The sequence below is a fragment of the Cyanistes caeruleus genome, chromosome 7, assembly GCF_971803275.1.
Source record: "Cyanistes caeruleus chromosome 7, bCyaCae1.hap1.1, whole genome shotgun sequence".
Classification (NCBI taxonomy): Eukaryota; Metazoa; Chordata; class Aves; order Passeriformes; family Paridae; genus Cyanistes; species Cyanistes caeruleus.
The window spans coordinates 5,788,039-5,813,695 of NC_141707.1; the positions used below are offsets into that span (position 1 = coordinate 5,788,039).

The 25,657-nt window shown below is 48.4% G+C and overlaps 1 protein-coding gene across 2 annotated transcripts in view; it reads right to left on the reverse strand.

The window, feature by feature from the left end:
- Positions 1–2,690: 2,690 nt before the first annotated feature.
- Positions 2,691–25,657, reverse strand: part of COL6A3 (collagen type VI alpha 3 chain) — a 67,791-nt gene continuing 44,824 nt past the window's right edge. For both annotated transcript variants that reach the window (XM_086898098.1, XM_086898099.1), the window contains 32 exons: positions 25,354–25,446; positions 24,928–24,981; positions 23,932–24,003; positions 22,991–23,017; positions 22,829–22,873; positions 22,666–22,719; positions 22,446–22,508; positions 21,993–22,058; positions 21,246–21,299; positions 20,463–20,498; positions 19,865–19,927; positions 19,519–19,581; positions 18,772–18,834; positions 18,274–18,336; positions 18,061–18,111; positions 17,903–17,938; positions 17,744–17,806; positions 17,546–17,608; positions 16,863–16,895; positions 16,735–16,771; positions 16,615–16,626; positions 15,966–16,459; positions 15,275–15,374; positions 14,090–14,788; positions 12,867–12,975; positions 11,852–12,126; positions 10,291–10,545; positions 8,637–8,711; positions 6,896–7,075; positions 6,727–6,780; positions 3,704–3,874; positions 2,691–3,572 (listed from right to left, as the gene is read on the reverse strand). In XM_086898098.1, the coding sequence (XP_086754224.1) occupies positions 3,532–3,572; positions 3,704–3,874; positions 6,727–6,780; positions 6,896–7,075; positions 8,637–8,711; positions 10,291–10,545; positions 11,852–12,126; positions 12,867–12,975; positions 14,090–14,788; positions 15,275–15,374; positions 15,966–16,459; positions 16,615–16,626; positions 16,735–16,771; positions 16,863–16,895; positions 17,546–17,608; positions 17,744–17,806; positions 17,903–17,938; positions 18,061–18,111; positions 18,274–18,336; positions 18,772–18,834; positions 19,519–19,581; positions 19,865–19,927; positions 20,463–20,498; positions 21,246–21,299; positions 21,993–22,058; positions 22,446–22,508; positions 22,666–22,719; positions 22,829–22,873; positions 22,991–23,017; positions 23,932–24,003; positions 24,928–24,981; positions 25,354–25,446 (3,564 nt within the window). In that variant the 3' untranslated portion in view covers positions 2,691–3,531. The remainder of the gene's footprint in view (positions 3,573–3,703; positions 3,875–6,726; positions 6,781–6,895; positions 7,076–8,636; positions 8,712–10,290; positions 10,546–11,851; positions 12,127–12,866; positions 12,976–14,089; positions 14,789–15,274; positions 15,375–15,965; positions 16,460–16,614; positions 16,627–16,734; positions 16,772–16,862; positions 16,896–17,545; positions 17,609–17,743; positions 17,807–17,902; positions 17,939–18,060; positions 18,112–18,273; positions 18,337–18,771; positions 18,835–19,518; positions 19,582–19,864; positions 19,928–20,462; positions 20,499–21,245; positions 21,300–21,992; positions 22,059–22,445; positions 22,509–22,665; positions 22,720–22,828; positions 22,874–22,990; positions 23,018–23,931; positions 24,004–24,927; positions 24,982–25,353; positions 25,447–25,657) is intronic.

Here is a 25,657-nt window from a genome sequence, read left to right on the forward strand (position 1 = left end):
CACTTTAAAGAGGAAGCATGAGTGTAGGAGGGAGTGTAGGATTTTGTGGCTTCCTCTGGGCAGCCTGACTGTCAAATGCTCCGTGAGGAAATTCCCTGGTAAAATGATGGCTGGTAGCTCTGCTGACTGTACCTCACCCATCTCCCTTCAGGTCCTGGAGGGTCAATACAAGGAAGATGTAGTGACAGGACAAGGGGGAATGAATTCAAACTGAAAGAGAGTAGATTTAGATTGGAGATCAGGAAGTAATTCTTCCCTGTGAGGGTGCTGAGGCCCTGGCACAGGGTGCCCAGAGAAGCTGTGGCTGCCCCATTCCTGGCACTGTCCAAAGCCAGGTTGGACAGGGCTTGGAGCAACCTGGGATAGTGGAAGGTGTCTCTGCCCCGGCATGGGGTGGGCAGGATGAGCTTTAAGTCCCTTCCAACCCAGACCATTCTGTGGTTCTTTCACTGGGACAGAATTAGCACTCGGGTTTGAAGACACAGCATTACATTCAAGGCTCACTTGGACTTTATGCAGGTCCCAGAGGCAGGGTCACTTCAACCTACACCAGCCTTGTGAAGGTTTCCCTGATCCAATTCTGGAAAACTCCAGAGATTTAGAGCAATTCCAGTGACACTTTTGTACTTCACAACATGCCATCAGCTTGAGGGGAAATTCTAGGCTGGAGTCTGGCTATTATGGCCTTGCTGTCCCCCTCCTGGGCCAGGGTGTAAGACTGAGGCAGTACTTTTTGAAGCAAGGCCAGGGGCATTTTTGATGCAGGAGGTGATGTCTAGAGAAGCAATCCTGCATAAAGGGGGGGTCTGAGGCCACCCCAAAAGCAGCAGGGTGTGGATCTCAGGGCTCCCCACCAGCAGCCGGGAGTTGGAGCGCGTGTCTCGGGCCAGGCCAGGCTATTTTTACTCCCGGTCTGGTCCCGCAGCCACGCTGGCAGATGCGCTCCCAGCTGCAGATGACTTCCATGTGCAGCCCCTCGTGGGGCCCGGGGATGGGAGGGGATGAGGGGCCCCTTCCAGGCCCTTCCCCAGCTTCCTTCTCCTCCCGGCTGTGGAACCTCGGGCTGCGCCCTGGCATCCTGGAGGGCTGCACAGGCCATGGAAAGCAGCTTTCCCGGGAAACGGAGGCGGTGCAGGCATTGGGAAAACCTCTCCCGTGCTGCAGAGGGGTGGGAGGATGGGGGGAAGGATCGCTTTAACCAAAGTGCAGCTTTTAAACCCCGTGAGAGCAGAAAAGGGGGGGCCCGATGCACGGTGAGCTGCAGGGCAGGCTCCCAAGTCCCTCTGCAAGAGCCAGTTAAAATAATAAATAAATAAATAAATAATATTTTAAAAAAACAAATAAAAATATAATGTTAAAATATTATAAAAATAATAAATAAATAAATAACATTCACCCATTCCCCTCTTCTTCTAATGAAACCCCTGTGGTGTGCTCGGGGAAGGTGCCAAATAAACAGCGCAGTTTCCCCAGCTCAGCTGCCACGGCTTGGCAAACCAAGCTGTCCCCTGTCCCCCACGCAAGCGGCTCAGACGGGAAGTTTTGGGATCTGGGGCTGCGCCTCCTGCCAAGAATGGGATGCCTGAACTGTAAATCCTCACGAGGACAAAGCCCAGAGCAGCCCTGCGAGCTCCTCTTGTGCCCTGGAGAAGTCAGGGTGAGGCCCTTGGAACCCAGTGGATCGTGTGCAGCGCTGAACAGCGAGCCTAAGCTGTCAGATTTAATTTAGTCTTGCAAATGGTGTTGTGGAAGGCAAATCCTCCTCCTGGGAGGTGCTGCCAAAGGCATGGTTGTGTGTGCAACACATGTGGAACATCTCCTGTCATGACCCATGGGGACCTGCCTGAAGTGGTTCAGAAAGCAGCAGGACAGTGCCAGGTGGCCTTCTCCTCATGGCAATCCCACCCTGACCCATGGAAGAACACCTGGATGAGCCCTGAATTGCAAGGGTCTCCTTTCCAAGATCTAATAAATGCAACCCAGTTCTCCAGAAGGCAATGCCCTCTCCTAGCTCTCCCTCACCAATTCCCTGGTTTTGGTGTTCCAGTTGCCTTCTGCACGGCATGTGCCTGCAAGGCTCCATTTCTCCATCCAGGCACCTCCAGCAGGCCATGGGAAGTGTTACCAAGCCCTGCCTTTGGACAACAACGGAGCCTCAGGGAAACTGAGGATGTAAGCCCCACAGCCAGAGCTGCCCTGTGCTGTGGGGAGGCCACTTTCATCTTCTTTGTGTTTTCAGGGGGGATTTTTGAAGGGACAGGAAAAATGTGCATTGTTTCTGGGAATTTCTTCTTCTTTGGGTGAGCTCAGAGAAGGAAAAACCATGGCTGTGGAAAGCTAAGGAGACAGATGAAAATATGGAGGCATTGAGTAACACGGGTTGGAAGGGACACCCAGGACTGGCTGAGGCCAAGCTGCTCCATGCCATGTCCAGCTGAGTTTAAATTCCTTCAGGACAGAGATTTCACAACCAAGACATCTCTGTTTCTACCTTTTTTCCAAGCTGGAAATCTCCAGGTTGCCAGCAGCCTCTCAGTGCTGTCCCCCTGAATACCCTTACTACATCCATCCTCCCTCTGAGGAACAGTGGGTTTCCCCCCTCACACCCCACCCCAAATAATTGTTTTCCACACCCTGGAAAATTATTCCATTGATACCCACACTGGCTTTAACAAAGACAAACCCACAAGTTTCTCAAAACCTCCATTAGACTTTATTTAAAAGTTCTTTGTATAGACTTCCTGACACAGAATCCACAATAAAAATAAAACCCCCCTCCCTCCCACTGCTCCCCCCTCCCCAGACTGCTTTGCTTTGTATTTTATAAAACATACAGCATCAGAAGAATGCCAGAGGCATCCTACACCACAATTTGAAGATTTGTTAACTGAGGCCTTGGTCCCAGCAGTGCATTTGCATTCGGAAACTTTGCTTCCTTTTCCTTGCTAGTTCGGTTGGCCACATGTGGTACAAATGCATACAAGAGATCTAGTCTGAGATCAAATCCAGCAAAAGGAGAAGAAAAGTAAAAATAAAAGAGGAAGAGTGAAAATGGAACTACTTGTTTATCAGAATCAGCCACTCTCTTACACAAAAGCTTTCCCTGTAAAGTTACACTCAGTTATGAGAAGGATAAAAGCAAGCAGGTAACAAGTTGCCGTGAAATTACTACGATTTTGGGGGTTTTTTTGACTCATTTTTACTGTGCCTTAGATAGGCAGACTGCCAGAATTGGAGGTGGGGGAAGGCTAATTTAGAGACATGTTGAGAGACAATAACAATCTGCACTTAGGTAAATATTTGGCAATGTTGAAGCTATACAATATAACCCGGGCACGTGTAGCACTCAGTCCACAAACAGTTTAGCACCATATTGATAGGTCATGTAGCAAAACCCTCTCCTCAGGGTTTGCTTGGGAGTTAAAAGCATGAAATATTACAGTGCAAGGTCGTCTATACCCTTAGCTTCTATAGGGGCAAGGTAGCAAAGGTGATGCTGTCTCAGAGGTAAGTGTTGGCCAGCCCCTGGCTCTATGTCCCTATTGTCGTCACCACGCCAGGGTTGATGGTACCTGGTGGAGAAAGAAGGAATAAATAAGGTTCTGATGCAGGATACTGAGGGAAGATAAACGAGGTGATTGTCAGGAGTCCAACCCCACGCAGCAGAGTGGGAATGCCAGGGATTTGTCTGAGTCCCCCTTACCAGAGATGCAGAGTTTTTCACATTCTTTCTGCGTGTTGAACCTGTTCTCGTTGCCGCCGCAGCCGCCGTACCAGAAGCGGGCGCAGCTCTTGGTCTCGGGGTCGTAGTACCACTTCAGCACAAAGTTCCTGCAGGTGCCCTCATCCTTCTGCAGCCGGCAGATGTCCATCACTGTGGACAAAACAGGAGCAACAGCGGTCAGTAGCACTCCTGGGTGAAGCACAGCCTTTTCTGAGTGTATCTGCAGGGCAGGGCTGGAATGCAAGCTGATAAAGGGCATCCACAGCACACGTTGTGCACATCTCTTGTGACTGAATCCTATCTCCTTCTCTGCAAAGACAACCTCTTTCCCTGGAGGTCACCACCCTGGTGCACAAGTTTGTCTCCTGTGTTGCTGCCATGCATCCAGGAGGGATGAAGGAAGAGTGCTGCATGACAGTGGTTGTCTGCAAATCCCTTGGATCTGGAGGATATGAGTTTGGCAGGTCTCAGAACTGGGAGAGGACTGGCTGGGCTGCAAGGGAAGAAGTACTGGCACCACTAAGATGATTGACTTAATCTGAAAAGCAAAATCTCCCATGTGAAGATGCTCCTGGGTCCACCACACACTGCCCATGGCATTTTGCATCCCTTGCTGGGTGAGCAATTTATCTATCACAAGCAGGGAACAAAACAACAAAGCACTTGGAAGTGGCAAAATGAAATTGCCAAATCGTTTCTTAAAAATAAAACTAAAAAAACATCTGATGTCAGCCATTGATTTGCTATCAGGTCACACACCTCCCTTCACACAGGGATGCAGAAGGAGCTCATGCCACCTCTGCTCAGCACAGCATAAACACCACAGATCAGGGGGAGTCAGAAATCAGTGTTGACCTTGCAGTTCAGCTTTGCTTTTGGGCTCCTACAGCCAAAAGCTTCCCCATGCCTTAGGCAGACTCTTTGCCTTTCTTATATTCATATTTTCTTTTTCCAAAGCCCATCTCCCTTCTTCCCCACCTTCCAAAACACTGAAATCCAGCAGATGTGAACACAGGAATGACTCTACCCCGAACCTTGCACAGGAAATCCAAACACTAATCAAAACAGAAGAATTTCTTTTGCATATATAACCTAATTTTCCCCTATTTCAGTCTGAAATTAAACAAAAGCTTACCTAAAAATTTCCAAGAATTGATAGAGAGCAAGAACTAGAGAGTTAAAATGTGTTTTAAGCTGTTGAAAAGATGGGAAGAGAGGGTTTTAAGTCATCCCCTGGAGAAAATGTGCCTCAGTTACGCTTAGGAGTTACTTTTGTCATGCTAAAAAAGTTAATGACAATAAAAAAAATTAAAGCCATAGAATCATCAAGGTTGGAAAAGTCCTCTAAGACCCTTAAGCCCAACCATTACCTCAGCACTGCCAAGTTCGCCGCTAAACCACGCCTCAAATTCACATCTACACATGATAAATTATATAAAAAGTCCAAAATCAAAGGGGATCACATCATTTAAAAGGTTTCAAAAAGGAAGTGGGTCTGGTGCATGGTTTTGCACCCAAAGTGCCTTAAAGTCTGGGGTCTCAACTCATTTCTCAGTGTTGCACCTGCTATGGGCTGAGCCCAGAGCCTGAGCCACCACCCAGCACCCCAAAATCTGAGATGCACTGAACTCATGTGGCCATTTTCCACGTGGATTCAAGCTCTGGCTTTGCAGAAAATGGAAAGGGAATAAAGCAAGTAGAGCACAGTGGGCAGAGACCTGAACATCCCTCCAGGGCCCCTCAGCTGCTTTTCTTGACTCTGTGCCCAGGGCAGAGTGGTGCCAAGTTGATGAAATATCACTTTAGCCTCAGAAACAGTTGCTGGAAACATCATAAAGGCATGTGACAATGAATAGAAGGGGCTGGCCTGTGGGACAGGGCTGGCAGAAACACGCTCCCTCCAGAGAAAACCTCATCAGGGAGGCTTCCCTGCTCTCTGAGGGTGGAATCCTGCTCTGGAGTGAAGCTGCAGGTTCCTGCACAAGCTGTGCACTGCTTCCTCTGTCAGCAAAGTCCTCAAACTACAGCCAGAGGATCCATGATACCCATTTGCATCCCCAAAGCACCTTGAAATCCCCTTTTGCCACCCCAGACATCTCTGTGGCTGATGGTGGCCACCTCCTCCCTTCCTCCACGTCTCTGCAGGGCTGCCAGTGACAAAAATTCCCAAGCATGATTTAAGGATCCTAAAATAAACCTAAGAAAGTCAAATGAGGTGGAAGGGTCTGTAATTTGCCTTTTCAAACCCTGTCATGCCACTGCAAGGACTAAAGCCTTGCCTTTAGGTATCAGGGCTGTCTTCACTCCGTGGTTTCCCTCCTGGCTCCACAAAGGGCCCTGAAACACCTCTGGGAGGGGAAGGCTGCTCTGATAAGGATTTTCTGGGCTCTGTTCCCTCCCAACCCCTTGCTGAACCAACACAGATGATTTCAAGCCTCTTTTCCCTTCCCAGGTCTTGAAGAGGTTTGCAAACATAACCCCTCAACCTCAGAAACTCCCTGAGGAGAGGAGGACATTGCCATTTTCCTGTGGGCTCCTCCCTCAACCTTGACTTTTACCTTTTGGTGCTGAAGGGAAAACGTCTCCATGCAATACCTGAGACCCATGGAATCGCTTTCCATCGGGTGTTTTGGTTACAGGCAGGGAAATGTCGTGAATTCTCTGCATTTCCGCAGAGCAGTGGCACTTTTTGGTCACACAAACTGATTTGAGACCTTGCCACACTCCAGTTCAGCAGCCCCAGGTCCCTCATGAAAACCAGTGAGCTTTGCCACTCTGGTTGTGCCAGAACAGCACGTCCTCGTGGGACAACACACATGCAAAGTGACTTGCTCATGCAAAGCAGATGGAAGGACGTGGTCATGTGAAGGAGCAAGTGAAAACTAACTCTGTGCTACTTTTGATCTGGGGTTGGATAGGCTTGGATGCATGCTGTGAAATGGTCAAGGTGAAATAATGGGTTTGCTTTGTTTGTGATGATTAATGTTTTTGGGGGGTGTTACCTGATGAAAATCTTTTCTCAAGGGGTGGCTGCTGCATGGCTTTCTCATCTGCTGCTGGAGGAGGAAAAAGTGCACGGGTTTGGATTTTAAACGGTGTTTTCTCTCTGATCCAAATATCATTTGACAATAGGACAAAATGCAAAAGGGTGAATCCTCATGGGGTACTTACATGGCTTTAAGCATTTGTTATTGCACTCAGCTTCGGTCTCAAATCTATTGGCATTACCTCCACAGCCACCATACCAACCCTGGCTGCAGAACTTGTGTTTGGAGTCAAAGAACCACACAATCTGATAGTCCTTGCACTGCATGCCCATGTCAAAGTCCAGCAAGCAAGGGTCTGGCCAATCTGCATGGCAAAAGGTGCAAAGGTTAAAGGACTTTGAGAGGGTTAAAAGCTGAAAAAGCAGAGAGATTGAAAAGAGGAAAAAAGGGAAAATAAAGCCTGATTCAGGACTGGTGTAATTTCCCCTCTCGTGTGTTTTGTCTTGCTTTGCTGGATGCAAACCTTCCCCAGCTTCCAGCTTACCTCTTCTCACTCTTGGTTTTGTCACAGATCCAAACTCCAAATCCTTGGAGCAGCATAGTGGGAACCCCTTATGCCCCACTAGTGCACTCAGGACTGAGCCCTCCCACAAATCCCCACACTCTGTTTTCAAAGCTCTTTGTCTTCTTGGCAGTAATTTCTAGTCCTTAAGTGTGTTTATCTCTAAAAGCAAGTTGCACCTGGTATATGTGAAGGCTCAATGAAGGTTTAAACATATGTTCCTTTTCTGCCCCAAAAATGATAATTTAGGTCCAAATCCCAGGGTTTTTATTAGCTGTGCTGGGCCATCCATGGTATTTTACCTATATAAGGAGGTCAGAGTGTGGGCTTTCCTCCACAGTATTTTGGAAGATTTACACAGGGGTGTCTCCCATGAACTAGAGGAGGCTCAGCTAAACCCATCCCCAGTTCCCTGCCCTCTTTAAGAGTCTTTATCCTGTTGAAAACCTTTGGATTAGCATCCTTGGGGAATGCTCCCCCCAGATTGCTGGCTGCCATAAATCCTCAGGCAGAGGTGTTTGCTGCAGGTGGGTCAGCAGGAGGAGCTGAGATGGAGAGGTCTGTGTGGAAGTGCAGAGCAAGCACACAGCAAGCACATCCCTTTTCCCTGGAGCAGAAGGAGCCTACACACTTGGTTTCCCAAAGACTGGTGCCAAGGGGTTAAACAAAGCCAGGGGGTGCTTGTCACCTTGTCACAAGGCTTCTGAGGAGATGTCAGTGCCAGGGAGAGGGGCCAAAGGAGTGGGAGCACGTGGGAAGGGAATGATGATGGTTCATGCAGGAAGGAGAAATGAGCTGGTCCAGCACAAGCTCTTGTCCCCTCCACTGCACTAAGCTCCAGTGGTGCCACCAGCCAGGCATGAATGAGATCCATGCTCATCCCACTCAACACCAGCAGCCAGAGCTCCATAGAGCTCCTGGCTGAACACACTGAGCAGCAGCATTTCCCCGTGCTCTCAGACCACGTCGTGAAGAAAATGAGCCACAGCCCAGGAGAAATGCTTAAAGGAAAACATGGGAGCGGTGATTCAGGAGTGAGTTTTAGATGACAGATCCATTGTTGGTGTGCCTGCAGTGGCTGTGCTGCTTGATGAAGGCTGAGAGCCCTCCCAGGTCCTTGGAAGAGGAGTTGTGACACTGATGGTAGCACTGAGTGTGACAGCACCAATGTGATGAGCTTGATGTCACCCAAAGTGATGAAATGAGGCAGAGACCCCAGTGCAGGGCTCAGACCTGGACAGCCAAGGATGTCACCAGCACCAGGATCAGCTGGCTCTGCAAAGCCAAGGACTTGCAGATCCTTTGGTGTTAGTGGGACTGTGAGAGCCCCCAGCCCAGCAGTCCCCCCGTGGCCCACACTCACCATTCTCAGGCCCTTCCAGTGGCTCAGTGTTGAGCATCATATTGGCCAGGGACACCTGGGGCTGCACCAGGGTCTCTGTGGAGAAGAGGCAGAGGGTCAGTCCAGGGGCAGGCCATCAGCAGCAGCACCCTCAGTGCAGTCACAAACAGGCTCCCTGGCCCCAGCTCCAGCACAGGGGCCAGGTCTGGATTTGTTTAGCCCAGCACACACAAGTGAGAAATGTTTATTGGAGGCAGCTGATGGGATGAGTAATCCCCAGCTATCTGGTTGCACCTTCCATCATGGTCCACCATGGGATCACCTTCCATCCCCAGCCAGTGTCTCTGCTTGGGCTCACCCTCAGGGGTCACCACAAAGGAGCATCCTCAGGGCCCCATGTGGCTGCTTTGGATGGCCCCCACTCACCCCACAGCATAGACAGGCAGGGGTTCAGGAGCTGGATGTGGCCTCTCTGGAGCCAGTTTAGCCTTGGTTTCCTGGCCTTAGAGATGGCAGAATAAAAATGGCATCCCCCAGGGGGACCCAATCCATGATGGATCTGTACTCTCCTGCTCCCTCAAGGGCTCTCTTGAACCCAACACTCCTCCCCATCAGGCCTCACATCCTTCTAGGAGCTATGGCGAGGATTGTCACAGGTGAAGAAGTTCCATGGAGCAGGAGGGGTCTGCAGCCACAGGAAGGGCTGGATTTACTTTTCTTTAGTGTACAGTTTGGGTGTGGGTAAGGGGGACAATCCTACTCAGTGTCCAGGTCACAGCTTGCCACCACTGCATACTCAGCTTGTTCCCATTCAAGATTTATTCTGTGAGAAAAGCAGCTTCCCTGGGCATTGGGAGCTCCAGTTCAGCACATGAAAATGTTACTTCCACCCACTGATGTCTTTTCTCAACATTTTTGTGGGCATGTTTATTGCTTGAGAAGGTAAGGGACTGGTCCAAACCCACTGAAGCCAGAGGAAAGGCTCTCCATGGGTACTGGAATTGTCTCGGAAGTGCCAGAGGGAGCCAGACACAGCACTGGCAGGACCAGCACAAACTTCACACCACCAAGCCAAGTCACCCCTCTGCCAACAGCATTAAAAAAAAATTGGCTCTTTCTTACACAGCAACTTTTGGCCATGCCAGAGAGTTTGGTTAGGTTCACACTGGATCTGCACACATGGAGATTGGATCCCCAAAGGACTAAACCTTCCATTCCATCTCTTCTTTCTGGGTTTTTCTGGATAGTGTGGGAAGCAGATCAGTAGCTATGGAAATGGCTATCAGGGAAGCAGCTTTTCTGGCTTATTTTGATATTGGACTGGACTGAGTTTACCAGTTTGACTGATTATTATTTGCAGTAAAGCAGGCTGGACCCCCCACCAAGACCTTTTGCACCAATGTGCAAACCCTCTGGGACCCACTCTGGGACTGCCTTTAAGTATCTCACATTCTGTGCAGGTTTAATCCTACTGTAACTCCCATTTTTCAATGAAACACATTCCCCATGTCTCATACCCTGCTGATGATGCAGAGGATGGCAGACATGAAGTGACACAACTTAGCACAGCCAGGGCTGGGATTGTTGGTACCAACTGATTCCTGATCCCTTATCTTTTGCGTCCACTTTATGAAAAAAAAAAATAAATGTCCACACGTTTTTAAGAGTCACTTACTCGTGCTGAATGACCCTGTGTAGGTTACTTTGGGCTGGGATTTTTGGTAGCCAGTGATGACGACGACGTACTTTTGCCCACTCTTGAGCCCTCGGATCACGTGTTCGGTGCCACTCAGGTTTTGCCTCTGCACGAGGGAGTGGTCGTGTGCCAAGGTGACAGTGACATCAAAGGTGTTGTGTGGCTCAGGGCTGGCCCAGCGCAGCCTGGCACTGCTCTCAGTGACATCTGTGATCTGGATGTCGTGGGTCTTTGCTGCAGGGCAGAATCACAAGGGACACCAAGCAGTGAATGAGGAGGGAAAAATCTCAAGGAAAAAGTGTCTCAGTGCTGCAGAATCTTCTTTCCATGGCACGTGCAAGCCAAGTTGGTGCTTGGCTGTCTCAAATGCCACTGCAGGGGAGGCTTTGTTTTCCATAGCTCAGATGATTCACCAAGTGGTTTATTTATCTTTAATAATCTGTTGCAATCTAGCAAATCAAAGCATTTTTATTTTTTTTTCCCCCCAGAAGATTCCCACAGTTTGAAATTCCCAGCACTTTCCTAACAACTGTAAATGTGCCCAATCAGATCCTTCCTTCTCTAGGGTGCAATGGATTCACTGAGCTGCTGAAGACCTCCAAGCCAAGCCTGCCTAATAGTGAACATAAAATCACAGACTGCTTTGGGTTGGAAGGGACCTTCAGGACCATCTCATTCCAACCCCCTGCCATGGGCAGGGACACCTTCCCCTATCCCAGGTCGCTCCAAACCCCATCTAACCAGGTCTTGAACACTTCCAGGGATGATAACCTTAATAGGTCAAAGAAGTAATTATGGAAAGGCTTTTCTGCTCTGGGAGATCACTGGATGAGACCTGTATAAATACTGCTTAAAGCACTGGTGGAGCAAGAAACACTCAGAAAAGTTTATTCCCCTTAAGCTGATAAAAGCATTAGCCTTGCAAAAGCTGGCTGCTTTTATTTATTGCTTTTTATTTATTATTTATGCAGCAACTTTCCATCAGTGACTGGATGAGTGAGCTTCCCTATGCTTGGACACATGCTTTGATCCTTGTTCAGCTAGTGCAGATCTGCCTGGTACCCCCTTGCAAAAACACCTGGAAAACCTCCTTTGTATGAACTGTGCTCACATGAAAGAAGCTTGGCATTCCCAAATAGGTCTCCACACTGATCCAATGATGAGCTAACTATTCCTATTAGCTGGGAGCTCAAACAATGCCATGAACCACCACAAATAGCAAAACTTGGACAAGGGGCGATGCTATGAGGAAATCATGGAAACAAATGAGCCACGCTAGAAAGAGGAGTTCTCTGTAGCTGGATGGATTGTTCCTGCTTATGTTTTGCCTAGGGGCAGCCTGTCCTCCACTCATTTTTGCACAAAATTCTTGACACAAGTTGACAAAGCCCCAGCACAGATTTCCACCTAAAACCAAAATTTGGCCTCTGGGTGACATTTCCCGCAGGAATAATCCTCTCAGGGGGCAAGGAGAGCCACAGCCTGCTGTGGTTCAGCCTAGAGGGAGGCACTGCCCACATGGGGAGAGCTGTTCACATACCGCTGTGTCTCCTCCTGCCGCCGGCTGCGGTGGCTGTGGCATTGGTGGTGGCCCGGCCGCTGGCTTTGGTGTGGGCGGTGGCACTGGCTGCTCCCTGGGCAGTGGCATTCACCTGGAGCACAGAGCTGTCTGGGGTGGTCTCAGTGGCTCTGCTCTGGGCTGTGGTGCTGGCAGGAGTGGTTCTGGCATGGGCACTGGGCACTGGCTTGATGGTTGTGCTGACCGTGGTGCTGGCAGCAAAGGTCCGGCTGATGGTCGCGTTGGGAGCCACGAACCTGAGCAGAATTTTGGAAGTGGAGAAGAGTTGACATAGAAACCATTGGCAAGAACCCACCTGAGGTCAAGAGTCTCTGCCAGCTTTAGATTTGCCCACAGTGAAGAGTGAAAAATACTTAGATCCAAGCAGTAAGAAGTGCTTGGGGTAACCTGGTCTAGTGGAAGGTGTTCCTGCCCATAGCAAGGGGTTGGAACAAGATGTTCTTTAAGGCTCCTTCCAGCCCAAACTGTGCTGTGATTCTCTGAGAAGGGTGAATTCAGTAGACAGATCTGTAACATGCCCGACTTCAAGAGGCTTGGCCTTCTAAAGCCAGGACAGCTCTGTGCCACCAGTGAGTCTGGGTGACACAAGCTTTCATTTTTCTTCAGGAAATATTAGCATGGATGCTGTGATGGATTCTGTATATCAGATAAACCAGGGCAGCACAGCCTCTGAAAACAGTGCTTGGAGTAGAAAGCCCCAAATTAATAGAAATTTCTGGAATTCCTGACCTACATGATCAAAGTCAACATATACCTCCACCATATTTTTGTACATACATAAATATGAAATTTATCCCAAATTTTAAATTATACACGACCCTTCTCTATAAGGTATCTCTGCTGCTCTTTTGACACAGCACTGAGGAAACCAGTAAAATTAAATGCAGTATTATTAGAATTATATTAATTAGAAGATGATCCTGATTTTTGAAAGTGAAGTTGCTTTTTCTTTCCTTTTCCCCAAAGCATTACTCACACTGCTTTCTGCCCAGTGAGCACGGGGCGCTGGCTCTGGGCTTTCTGACCATTCTGGAGCCACTCACACTGTCTCCTTATCTCTGGAGACAGGTAGGAAGCAAATCCACCTGGAGATGGAGAGAGACATTAAATACTGGAGCTGAGGATGGTGGATACCCACCACCAACAGATTACATTTATTTCTTCTTCATTAAAAAAACAAAACCAAGAAAAAACAAAACAAAAAAAGGGCAAAATAACTTTTTTTCTTGCTGGATGTTTGGCTATGGCAACATCCGAGGCTGGGAGATTTGTTATTCCAGTTTACAAACATGAGGGCCTTAACTACAAGAGGGTTGTTTGCCTGAGTCTGTCACTTATAAATACATTTCTTGTAACAAGGCACTTCCAACCACGCAGGTAATGTTATTTTTTCAAGAGTTAGAAGCTTCTAGGACTGCTGTAAGCAGTAAACGGAAAAAGCAAACTGAGATAACCTAAACATTTATTTCCAGATGTTTGCTTCCTATTCAGTGCAAGACATTCCTGAATCTGTGGTATATCATCCCACTAATCTGTTTTTCAGGAATTTTTGCTAAAACCTGGATTTCCTAAAAGAGGTCTATTTCTTATCCTTGCTGGATGGGTGTGTTTAGGATCTGTGGCAGCTGGAGGTCCAGCCTGGGGCCTCTAGCTAAGCTGAGATGTAACTTTTCAAGACATAGTCAGCATATCCCAAACACAGCAGCTTTATTTATCCCTGAGCAAAGAATCCTGTACATCTGGTCCTTAAATCTGCATACAGCAACTCCAGATCTCAGCCTGAGCCAGCCAAGGGCCTGCTGGACATGATATTTGTGCTGAAGCTGGGAAGAAAGATCTGCTGGGTGTTCCAAGGAAGTGCTGCAAGGGGACTCAGCAGGACCTATGTGAGAGGCCAGCCAGGTGGGATGAGATCAGAATCCACAGGTGAGCCCATGGAGACCAAGACAAAACACACTGAAGTGCCAACTCTACTGGTGGATCAACATGGAAGAGGATGAGGAGGCCAAAGTGAACAAAACCCGGACATACTCAACTAGGTAAAGTATGAGCAGCCCAAATTGCACCAAACAGTACAAACCATAAAAAAAAAGAGACTAACTTCAGTGGGTCCTGCTGCTCAAAACCTTTCTGATTAACCCCTCTGAAGCCAGGTGTTGTCCCTTCCATGACGCTTGGGCTGCAGGATGTTACACTTACTTCTGATAAAGGATGGCAGCAGTGTCCCAAAACGCAGCAAGGGCTCTTCATGGAGCTCTCCTGTTTTATCAACCAGCTTGAAGAATACATCGTTTGGTTCACTGGCGAGGCTGTAGATATTCTTGGCATTCACCTTCCTGCCGATGCCCAAGACAACAAAGAAGTACCCTTTGCATTTTGCATTGATGACAACCCTCTGCAGGTGCTCAAGTTCTTTTTTGTTCACTTTTCCAGTCATCATCAGCACTATGACCTTCAGATCCCGAGGGCTCGGTGCACTTTCGAAAACGTGAGTGATTGTGTGTTCAATTGCATTTCCTAGGGCCCTCGTGCCATGGAGCTGGGTCATTTGGTTGTGGAGGTAATTGTTGATCTTCTCTTTGGATGCATAATCAGTTAATGAAAACTCAGTTTTTACTGGTGGGAAGTTTGAGTTGGTTTCATGTTCGTAAGGAGCTTGCTGGAGAACAGCCACTCTGGCGTGGTGCTGGGATACTTTTGGCTCTGAGCTGATTTCCAGGTTATTTACGATGTGGGAAATGTACTTCCTCATCTCGCTGAACTGCAGAGGGGTGGTGGATTCGGAGCTGTCCAGGATGAAGGCTATGTCCGTGTCTACGTCTGTGGGGGCTGCCCTTCTGTCTCTGAATGCAGGTCTCTGGCCACTTCCACCACAGCTGGGATGGGGGTCACACACATCTGGGGAAAAAACACCTTTCACCTCCAGGACCCAAACACAACCCTCCCTCATCACTGTAAACATCCCTGGTGTCACATGAAATACCATCAAGCCCTGGACATTCACTGGTCCACTGCTCGATACCTAAGTCATTTCATCCCACAAGACATTCAGTTATGTGTTCAGTATTTTTTTATGCACCCTTTGTCCAAGGGGATCCCTGAAGCACTCTGTCATAAGTGGCAGAAGGCCATCTTTTAGAGCACTTAGCTATCAGTATTTGGGCTGTACAAGTGGCAACCAGACAAAAAAAGGAGCTTCTCTTTACAAAGTAGAGAACGCCCAGGAAACCTCATTCATAATGCCAGTGTTTTCTGCTCAACCCAAGAATCCCTTGTAGTCATCAGCAAAAGGGCCGACTCCCAACTGGGCTTCCCTTCTTACAACCAACTGCTGTGTGACCAGAAGGATTTGGAACTGTCTAGAGGAGAAATTGGATGCTTTACCCAAACAGATGTGACAAGTCAAAAGCCTCTGAATGGTTTGATTCAGCTGACCACCGCTGGTTGGAAGAACAATGGCGTGACCAACTGCTGTGTTGTTGATCTGGTGGGATGGAAACAGAAACACATGGAGTCAGTAATGCTGCCTTCTGTTGTTCTCAGCTCAGAGGAGGGTAGGGCAATCCACAACTCTGAGGGATTCTCTGCTCAGCACAACGAGCATGATGGATCCCTTTCAGAGGAGCCTCGTGTCCCCAGTGTCAGTTTAGAGTCAGAAACTCCAAGAAAAGGGACTACTTGAACCAGTGCTTAGTGAGTTTATCTGGGGCTTTTCCATGGCTTTCAATCTCTGTCTGTCCACCCTCCCTCTGCCAACAAAGCTAATGTACTCCCACCTTCCTGCCCTTTGCCTTTCTGTCAGACTCTTCCTTCTGTTTCATCCCACACCTGACACCCTGGAGCCATGGCCTGGGAAAAGAGTCACTCCTGAGAGTCTCACTAGTATTTCCCAGCATGTGCTGTAATGATTACAGAATTAGGGTTTCTCTCCTAATGGATGGATGAGTTTGGACAGCAATACTCTCTTCCACATTTGAGAGGCCTGTGAAAGCCAAGCATTGCCTGTGGCATCCAGCACCATCAAAGCAGACCAAGGGCACGAGGAGAAAATAAAGAAAGGGTGAAGGACCCCAACCTCCAGAGCTCTGGTGAGAACTGCATCCTGCCTGCTGGTGAGGAACACCGGCACAACCCCGGCGTCGTAGAGCTTCAGCACAGCATCGTTGAGCTGTGGGGATGCTCTCGTGTCCCCGTTGCTGAAGAAGACAGCCACCTTTCTCATCAGGAACCCGCTGCGGGCACGCTTGAAGGTATTCCTGGCCACAAAGGACATGGCAGTCTCCAGACTGCGCGGCTTCGTGGTCAGGGTTGCCTGGAAGTTTTGGATCTGCTGGAGGAGGCTAGATTTCTTCCTGGCGTCAGCAAAGCGGATCTCGGTGGTGACCTCGTTGTTGTAGGTGACCAGAGCCACCCGTGCCCCCCGGGGACAGTTGCTCTCGGCGATGGTTAAGTTGTTGACCACTCTCAGCACGGTTTGCTTCATCCTGTTGAAAACGTCCCTCACGACGCCCGAAGAGGTGTCAATAGCAAAGGCCAGCTCGGTTGGGAAGACAGGGCACTCCTTGGGACCTGTTGGGAATGTGCATTGGGAGCAAGTCATGCCTCAAACAGCTGTCAGGATTCAAGGACGGTGTCCTCAGCCGGGGTAAATCATTCACATGTGGGGAGACCAACAGTTGTGACATGCAGCCACCCTGGGGTTTAAAGGATTGAATGAGACTTACCATAGCAGCAAGCTGTGGAAAAGATGGAGAGAAAAAACCAGCTTGGTCAGTGCCATTATTGCAACATGATGGGCAAATAAGGGTAGAGAGAGGGGCTTAGCAAAGCACTGAGGTACTCACGGCATTTGTCTTTGATGTTCCGCACCAGCGCGCATTGCTTTAGGAAATAAAGAAAGGGGGGAAAGAGATGTATCACATATCCAGCCCAAGGGTGTTTCAAAGCATGAGAGAAATTATGCCACACTTACGTCTCTGGATTCTCCTTTCTCGCCTTTAAGGCCCTGTTTCAAAGAATGAAGAGAAATTGAGTGCAAAGTGTATCTCCAGGGTGCCCCGTGAACCCTCTCAGAATAACTACTGAACCATGGGTCATGCAGGAGCCAAGGGAAAATCTGTCTGTTTTCAGCTGTGTTTCCAACAGCAGAGTGCAGGGCTCTTCTTGTGAGGAGTGAACCTAGCTGAGGCCAAAGCCAAAAGGGAGGTTGGAAGTAGATGGTCTTTAAGGTCCCTTCCAACCCAGACCATTCTGTGAGTTACGATGCTCCAGGTTCACGTGCAAAGCAAGCCGAGTCACCTTGGCCTCTCTAGGGAGCCTTGTGCCAGCCAGATTTGGTCACAATCCATATCCTGTGTGGGGTGGTGAATGAACAAGAGATGAGAATCTCCTAGAAGGAATTTTAAGGGGCATATTGCCATGGGGAATTCCTAATACCTGGTGAGACCGTGTCTCTTGACTTTTTCCTTTGGTTTGAGGGAGGGTAAATATTTGTCAGCAATAAACAGCTGCTTAAAAATGTATAGAGACACATCCAGAACAAATAAAGAGAGATTTTCCCAACTTGAAATCAGCAGGAGATAGTGATGGGCTTAGTTTTCAACCCCTGGCACCCACCATTACACGAAGCCAATCAGCAATGCAGCAAACACTTACAGATGGCCCAGGGTAACCAATCTCTCCTTTCTGACCGAGTGTCCCAGGTATTCCTGAATTTCCCTAGAAAGAGAGAGCAGAGAAGTCCTCTCCATGAACATCTGCAGGAGAGCTCCCAGGAGCACTTGGAAGTAAAGATGAGTCCATCTTTAAGGGAATTCATGAAGAAGGCAAAATTTGAACCATGGTCCAACTTACTCTGCGGCCTCTGTTTCCTTTGGGGCCAGGGCCTCCAGCGACACCACGGTCACCAGGTACACCCTAGGAGGGGGAAACCACAAACAGCAGCTCTAAACCTTCACAGACCCATGGAAAATTGCTTGGAAAATAAATGCACAGCTCATGGGCTGCACCTACCTTTGGCCCTGCATAACCTACAAAGCCACGTTCGCCCTGAAACAACAGAAAGGTTAATTTGAATATGTTCTAGAAAATGCCCTCATCCATCTCCACTGGAGATCTTGGCTGCTTCCTTGTCCTTGTTGAGGAGCTAGGAATGCTGATCATACACCTACCTTCCTGCCTTTAGGACCCGGGTTACCAATTCCATCTCGTCCATCATCACCCTAAAATTGGAAAGCCAGAGTCGTTCATATGTAAATGATATGCCATATGTAAACAACTTAAACCCCAAAGGTCCAGCAGCACCAATAGAAAGAACCCACTGAAGCCACAGGCCTTTGTGAAACTCTTAAATGTTCCTTACAGGAGGGCACGGCCACACTCACCATCTCTCCGCGTGGGCCTGGCTGTCCAGTCGGCCCTTTGGGTCCAGGGTTTCCAGGCTCACCCTAAAAAGAGGAGCATCTGTTAAAGCATGTGCTGAAACTCCAGGCAGCTCTAAGCCTTCCCTATCCCATCAACACTGGTTTATTTGCACAGAGCAGTCTGCAGCCCTCCTTGTGGCAGAAAGGTGTGACTGGACCCGAAATGCTGCCAAGTGCATGCTGCTTAGTGGGACTTTTGGTGATTTCAGGAAAGAGAAAACCTTCCCATGTGGGCATTTTCTGAGAATCTGCCCAGGAAAGTTGCTTGGGAGTCTCAGTTGCTGAGTTACTTTTGCCATTCTGTTCACTGAAATGGGGGCCTAGTGAGACAACGAGCACAGAGTCGCTTTTCTCTACGCCCAAGAGGTTCATCTCATATATCTCTTTAAGCCCATGCAAAATCCAGCAGCTTTTCAATGCAGCTTTAGTTGGTGATGCCCAGTGGTCCTAAAGACATACCTTCCTTCCCAGGGGACCAATCCTGCCACGTTCTCCTGCAGGTCCTGGAGGTCCATTCCCACCCTGGAATGCAAGTGGGGAGAGGCATGTTGGCAACATTCAAGAAAACTCAGGTGCCAGGAAGCAGGGAATTGGATGACCATAGGAGTCATGTATTGACTACTGTGGCTGATGTCTCTCAAAGCACCTCAGGAAATTCAGAAGTCTCCTTCATGTTTGGGGAGGGCTGGAGGTCCAGCTCAGTTCAAAGCAAATGTCAGCAGCAATTTATATTGTCCCTAAGAGAACACCCACAGGAAAGCAAGAGGGGGAAAACCATGCTGGGGGTGGGGAAATGCTTTGTGTCGATGGGTGTGGCTGAGGAATGCAGCAGGAGGGAGAAATAAATACATGGGGTGGCCCCTGCAGACATGTGAGATGGTCATGATCTGGGGCTTCAGAGCATGAAACATCACAGAGATGCCCCACCAGTCACTCAGGGACCCTCTTTAACTAAAATTGCAATAATGGGCCAAGAACTGAAGTCCTGACCCCTCTGTGATTGCTTTCAGCTCTTTCTCTTCTGTAACTCTTGATCAAGAAGTCTTAAGCGTAAGTTGAGAGGAGAATCACGCTGGAAGAGTGTGTTAAAAGAGAGTGGAGCAGAGCTGGAGTCCTAGGAGAGGGGAATGTGAAGACACATCGGAATCTTATTAGTTCAACAGCAGTATAGTTGGGCCAATGTCTGGGAAGCAGCAAAAGGATTACCCTGGGTCCAGGGACACCCTGCTCTCCTCTGATGCCTGGTGTGCCAACCTGGCCAGGGGGACCCTGTGTGGGAAGAAAAGAGAGGCTGTCAGCACACGTGGGCAGAAACACTCCAAGATCCAAGGGGAAGCAAATGCTGCAGTGTCTGAGGGATGATTTGCAAACACGTCACACCTTGGCTGGTGTGAACACAGTGGCAGGCGGGACAGCCAGGCCACAGCACACCCAAAAATACCCAAATCCCAACAGTTTTTTTGGGTGAGACTCTCTGGGGAAGTGTCTGTGATGAAGTAACACCACAGCATCGTGAGGCAAGGCCTTTCCTCTGCTGTGAACCCACACTGACCTGTGGCCCTCGCATGCCTTGCTCTCCATCTGGCCCTGCTAGACCAGGCAAGCCCGTGGTGCCCTGGAAGTATAAAACAGCACAGTACAGGTTAGTTAGCATGGGAGGACGTGGTCAGCACCATGGGAAGGGAAAGGGGAGATCAGGGTATCCACAGCTGCACAAGGTGCAGGGAAGAACAGATTTTCAGTTGGTTTTTTTTCCCTTGTGGGTTTTTTCTTTCAATATATGGTGTTAGAAGATAACAAGCACAGTGATGGTGGGGGCAATTTGCCTCCTGCAATCGATGGGCATCAACCATCATGCTCTGGCCCTGCTACACTGCTCCAGCAGCACATGGGAACAGAACATCCCACCAGGGAATTCTGTAGGAGACAGGCAGGCACGTGGACAGTTGGTTCTGCACCAAGTCCAGCAGGAAGCACACAGGGAGATGAGCCTGAGGAGGAGGAGGAGTTGGGAAATGTGGAGGAGAGAGGAGGCAGAGAGGAACAAGCAAAACCTGCATGTCTCTTTTCTTGGCACATCTCTCGGGGTGCTGGGGCTGCCTGGCCCATGGTATGGCAGGAGCCCCATGTTTTGTCCCATCACCACCTACCTTAACTCCTATGGGCCCCCTTCGTCCTGCCATGCCCTGCAAATGAAGGAACAATTAGGCTTGTTGATCTAATAATGTAAGCACACCTTTCACTATTGCTTTTAGATCAATGATTCTTATCAATTTTTCTTATAGCCCAGAAATTACATTTGGATATTTTAAGCTACTGGGGGGGAGAGGAAAAGGAAAATCCACATGGTCAGATCTATTAAATCAGACTTGGGCATGTTTTCTCCCTCCTCACACCCCTGACATGCAGGTAAGACGCCCCCTCATGCATGTCAGGGGTGTGTCACCACCCCTGAGACAGGAGGGACACGCAGCAGGGAGCACATCCCAGACATCCCAGCTCCAGTTTGGTTTTCGTCTTTCCAAAACCAGCAGCCAAATGCAGATGCAAATCATGGAATCACAGACTGGTTTGGATTGGAAGGTACTTTTAAGACCGTCTAATTCCAACCCTCTTCCATGGGCAAGGACACCTTCCACTAGACCAGGTTGTTCCAAGCACCATCCAACCTGGCTTTATATATAAATCATGTAACTCCACTGACCTGAGCACTGAATTTTTGCATAGGAATAAATTTGACTTTTAAAGTCTCTACAACAAGCCAGGAAGCCATGAGGCATTTTCCTTTTTAGATCTTTTTCTTTTTTTGGGGGGTGTTTTGTTGGGTTTTGAGGTTGAATTCCTGATGTTTGTGAAACAAAGTACATGGAAAGGAAGGAGAGGAAGAGTTATGTCAGTCTAAGTTTGGGCCTTACTGACTGGAGACAACTCACCTTCCTTCCGACTCCTCCGTCTTGGCCCTGCAGCCCTGCTGGTCCAGGATCTCCCTAAGGGAAAAACAAAAGTGAGAGCCCTGAGATAAACAGGCACTGGGAAAACAGATTAAATTCTCAAAAAAATGGCTCCTTTCATGCTTTCACACAAGTTAATAGTCCTGCTTTGGTGGGAATCCTTCTAACAGCTCACAGAGATTTTCCATCAAGTTTCTGAGCCAGCAGAGGTCAACATTCCTATTCTTTGGGAAATGCCTTCTGACAATTTAAGATGCATTTTTTTATTGTGAGCTGGTGTGAAAACAGATGGGCTTTGAAATTCTCCAAGGAGTGTGTGGGTTTTTTTTTTCCTTGTAAAGGTTTCAGGTGAATCAGGAGGTTTAGATTTAGTGTAATCTAATCAGTTCTCTGCTTTTTTATATGACCCATGAGAACATACAAAGGTAATTTCCAAGTACAGAGTTATTTTCAGAAGCATTATCCCAAGAAGGCATTGTAAAATAATAATTCATTTTTTTAAAAAAAAGGTGCTTTTTACACAAAATATCTTCTAAACTGACATCTTCCCAGAGAAAGTTTTGGTTGCAAACCAACAACATTTTCTAGTGGAAAAAAATATTCCATCTGACAAGGCACAATGAGTTTAAGAAACTTGCATCTTTTTGGTAGCATCCTTTTTTCTCTCTTTCTCTGGTCCATTCTGTTGTAAAAACCAAAAAACAAGACAAGACAAGAAAGAAATATTACCATTGGTCCAATTTCACCCTTTTGTCCTCTGGGGCCCCGTTGAGTGTTGTCAGCTCCTGAATCTCCCTGAAAGCAACAGAGCAATGAGAAACATCTGTGTAAGTGGGACACAAAAATCAAATCTTGTAAACTGCTCTGCTAGAGCTGAGAACCAACGTTATTTTCCTTTTTTGACTGAAATAGATGAAGTATTGCTGCTGTTTTCAGACAGGCACAGCTTTTCAACTGGGAAATAATACTGAAGAAGACGAGGAGGGGGAATTTAAATATGGTGAAGCAGCAATTGATGGGTTGGTATCATGTGGTACCCACATGTCACCTCTGAGTCCTTGCTCTGTCGTGGGACCTGCCACTGTCAAACAGCATTTAATAAGCCAGAGCCACCCTTTCTGATGACCCTAGGATTAGTGGAAAGTGGGTGGAAAATCTAGAAGATGCCTTAGCAGTATTTACCGGATCTCCGCGGAGCCCACGGTCACCTCGTTCTCCTCGTTCACCCTTAACTCCCTTATCTCCCTGTGGGAAGAGATGGAGAGTTAGGAAGAGCAGCTCTTGCTTGTTGAAAGTATCTCTGCCCAGCCCTCAGCCTTGAGGGGAGCTTTCCACCCTCCCCTGGCTCAAATCTACCTCAATGCCATCATTCAGCCCCACTGTAAAAGTGATTAAAGCCTACCCTCCTGCCAGAATATCCCTTCTCTCCAGAGGAGCCAGGCAATCCCTTGTCTCCCTAAAAAAAAAAGAAAAATATTTTAGAATATTTGCCACTTCCAAGGTGCTTTTTAGATACTTCACTGAAGCATTCAGTCATTAAGAGAAAAACAATTAAAATTACTGACCTCTTCTCCATCAATGCCATCCAGACCCATTTCTCCCAGTTCACCCTGTGGAAGGGAGGCAAGGGGCAAGTGCTCACTGAGGAGAAGGGGGAATGGGGAGAGGGATATTGATGTGCTGCACACTCACAGCTCACTGCTGTGGCATGAGGAAACAGCTCCTACCTTCTCTCCTGGGAATCCCCGAGAGCCCTAAGGAGACAGAAAAGAGAGTTACTCCGCTTTTGTCCAGCTCACTGCCGTAGGAAGCAGTGGAGAAGGAGGGCTGGGCTTGGTGGCAGACCCACAGACACGACCAGGACAGGACTTTCCCTAATTTCTCTTATGTTAAGGTTTGTCTTCAGCTGCCTCCCCAACACTTGTGCCAAGATAAAATACGTGGGGCATGAGGGTTAATCCAGCTGATCAATAAAATATTTCACTCCTTAGACACAACTCTTCCTTCACTGACTTTTGGCTCTCCTTACACCCATTTTTATGTTAATCCAGAGCCAGTCCTACTGCCTTTGTCCAAGGCTGAACAGATTTTTAACGAGACTCAGTATCTCAGCTGCAACAAATAGGCTTGGTTCATGCATTCTTCTTCTCCCTGCCAGAAGATCATGTGGTCAGAGCAAATGGTAGGAAACATCCCCTTAATTTCACTATTTCCCATAAATATTATATGTTTCACCACCTTTTCTGGCTTGAGGTGCAGCTGCTGTCCTGGACCATTAGCTCAAAGTTCCTCTCTAAAGCCTCAGCCATGGCTCACTTGTCTCCCTTTTCCCCAGCAGCAGAGTTCCACCCACTCACTGTTCCAGCTCTGTGCAAAAGACATGCACATCCATCTCTTCCCAAATCTTTCCCCCAGAGCCAGACTGCAGAAGATAGATCATCCTTGTCTGTGGATTGAGCCTGGGTCTCTGGGCTGCCTTTTTGCTCTTCATAGCAACGCCAAAGCCACAACAGTCTCTGCAAGCCCTGGTGCCTGGCCAGGTGGACACAAGCACTTAAGAGCACGTGGCAGAGGTTGTGTGACCTTCTAAAGCAGCAGGAGTTACCCCTGGGGTACTCCCACCCACTGGACTCTGTGTCTTCTCTGTGCAGGCTTGTTCCACACGTACCTTTGTTCCTCTGTGCCCAGGGCATCCCTGGAAACCTTGTGTCCCATTCACACCCGGTGGTCCACGCTCACCCTGGCGCATAGAGGGGAAAAAACAAGTCAGGGGTTGCCTGCTAAGACAATTTCTGTGGCTACCTGTCACAGGAGGTGGCTTGGATGCACAGGAGCTGCAGGTTTTGCCTGGCCACTCCACCATCCCTTGCCCACAGCCTTCCTCGTGTAGAGACCAACTGCAAGTCTTCATCACCGAGAGTAAAACACCCTTCCCCATCCCTCAGCTGTGAAAGAGCTTTGTGAAACTTGCCTTTCAAAATTAAAACGACAAGATGAAGCCCTCAGAGCTCTGCACAGATGTCTAATCCCATCCTGACCTTCAAGCCCCGGGAAAACATTGCCTGGCATGTGATGTGTCACGGCAGCCTTTGGCCCGTGCCTGCGCTGTTGGAAAAGCCGTGAGCACCGTCAGCCCCTTGGCCTCGACCTCACCCCTTGGGAGTGATGCTGGAGGGATGTTTATTCCAGGGCTGACGTGGGATTCATGCAGAGCTTGGATGAAGAATTAGTAAGAATTCACGGGATTCACGTTGCCTGCCGTGTGATGGATAGGAACATCACTCTTGGTTCCACTTTTGGACTAGCTCAAATCTTTCAGCTGCAGGTGGCATGGATAACTTTGCCATAGGCTGCAGATTTGATGAAGTTGAGGATTTTATTTGCCTTGGGGAATAGCACAGAGATGGGTCACATCAAATAATGGGAGTTATTCCCTTCATCATCCTTCTCCAGCTCTTGAAAAACTCCCTACTGACTTTCTCTCAGGAGAAGCTGAGACCAGCAACTCAGTCTGTCAGGTGTGGGAAGCTCAGAGTTCTGCTGTCTGTTCTAACCCACATCCACATTCCCAGCAGAAAAAGTTTGGAGGCTTTTCATTTAGTGGAAACACCTCCAAACACTTGACTGTGGTGAGGTCCCCATATGATCAGAGGCAGTCACTCACCGGTCCTCCTTCGTCACCAGGGTAGCCCCCGTAGCCAAGATCCCCCGTGACACCCTAGAAGACAACGAAAGAAAGAAAATGAAAATTGTGAATTTCCTAAGTAGTTCTGTGACTGATGTTCAAGGTTTCCCTAGATAAGCACAAAGCAGCTGCTTTGTCATACGTGTTAATGAGAGATATAATCTCCTTTTGATGTCCCTGAATTGTTTCACAGGATGATTCACCCTGTCTGTCCAGCTGTTTATCCCTGCCCTCTTGGGTGTTTTGCAGCACTAAGGCTGTGGGAAAAGAGAAGAAGAGCAGCACCCAATTGCTCTGCAAGTCCCAGGGTCAGTTTTCAGATGGGGGGAGTAAGTGGAGCTGATGTCCCCATTACCGTCACTCATTACAACTACACAACTCTTCATCCCCGGCTGGGGGACCTACCTTTGGTCCTATAGAGCCTGGCACACCTCTGTCCCCTCTCTGTCCTGAGCACTTGCAGGGGACCTTGCAGCACGTCCTCTCTGCGATGTTGTCCTGCAGGAAGAATGGGAAATTAAAGCGTTAGAAACCTGCCAGAGCCTCAGCACCTGATTTTGGGCACCAGAGGGAAGGGTTTAAACAGAAACTGCAGAACTTGTGGAGTGCATTTAGTAGGACATCAGTCCACAGAGCAGTGCCTGTCACTGAAGAGAGGAATCTCATTCCCCCAAGAAAAAAATCCAGGCTATGGAGCAGGCCATGAGAA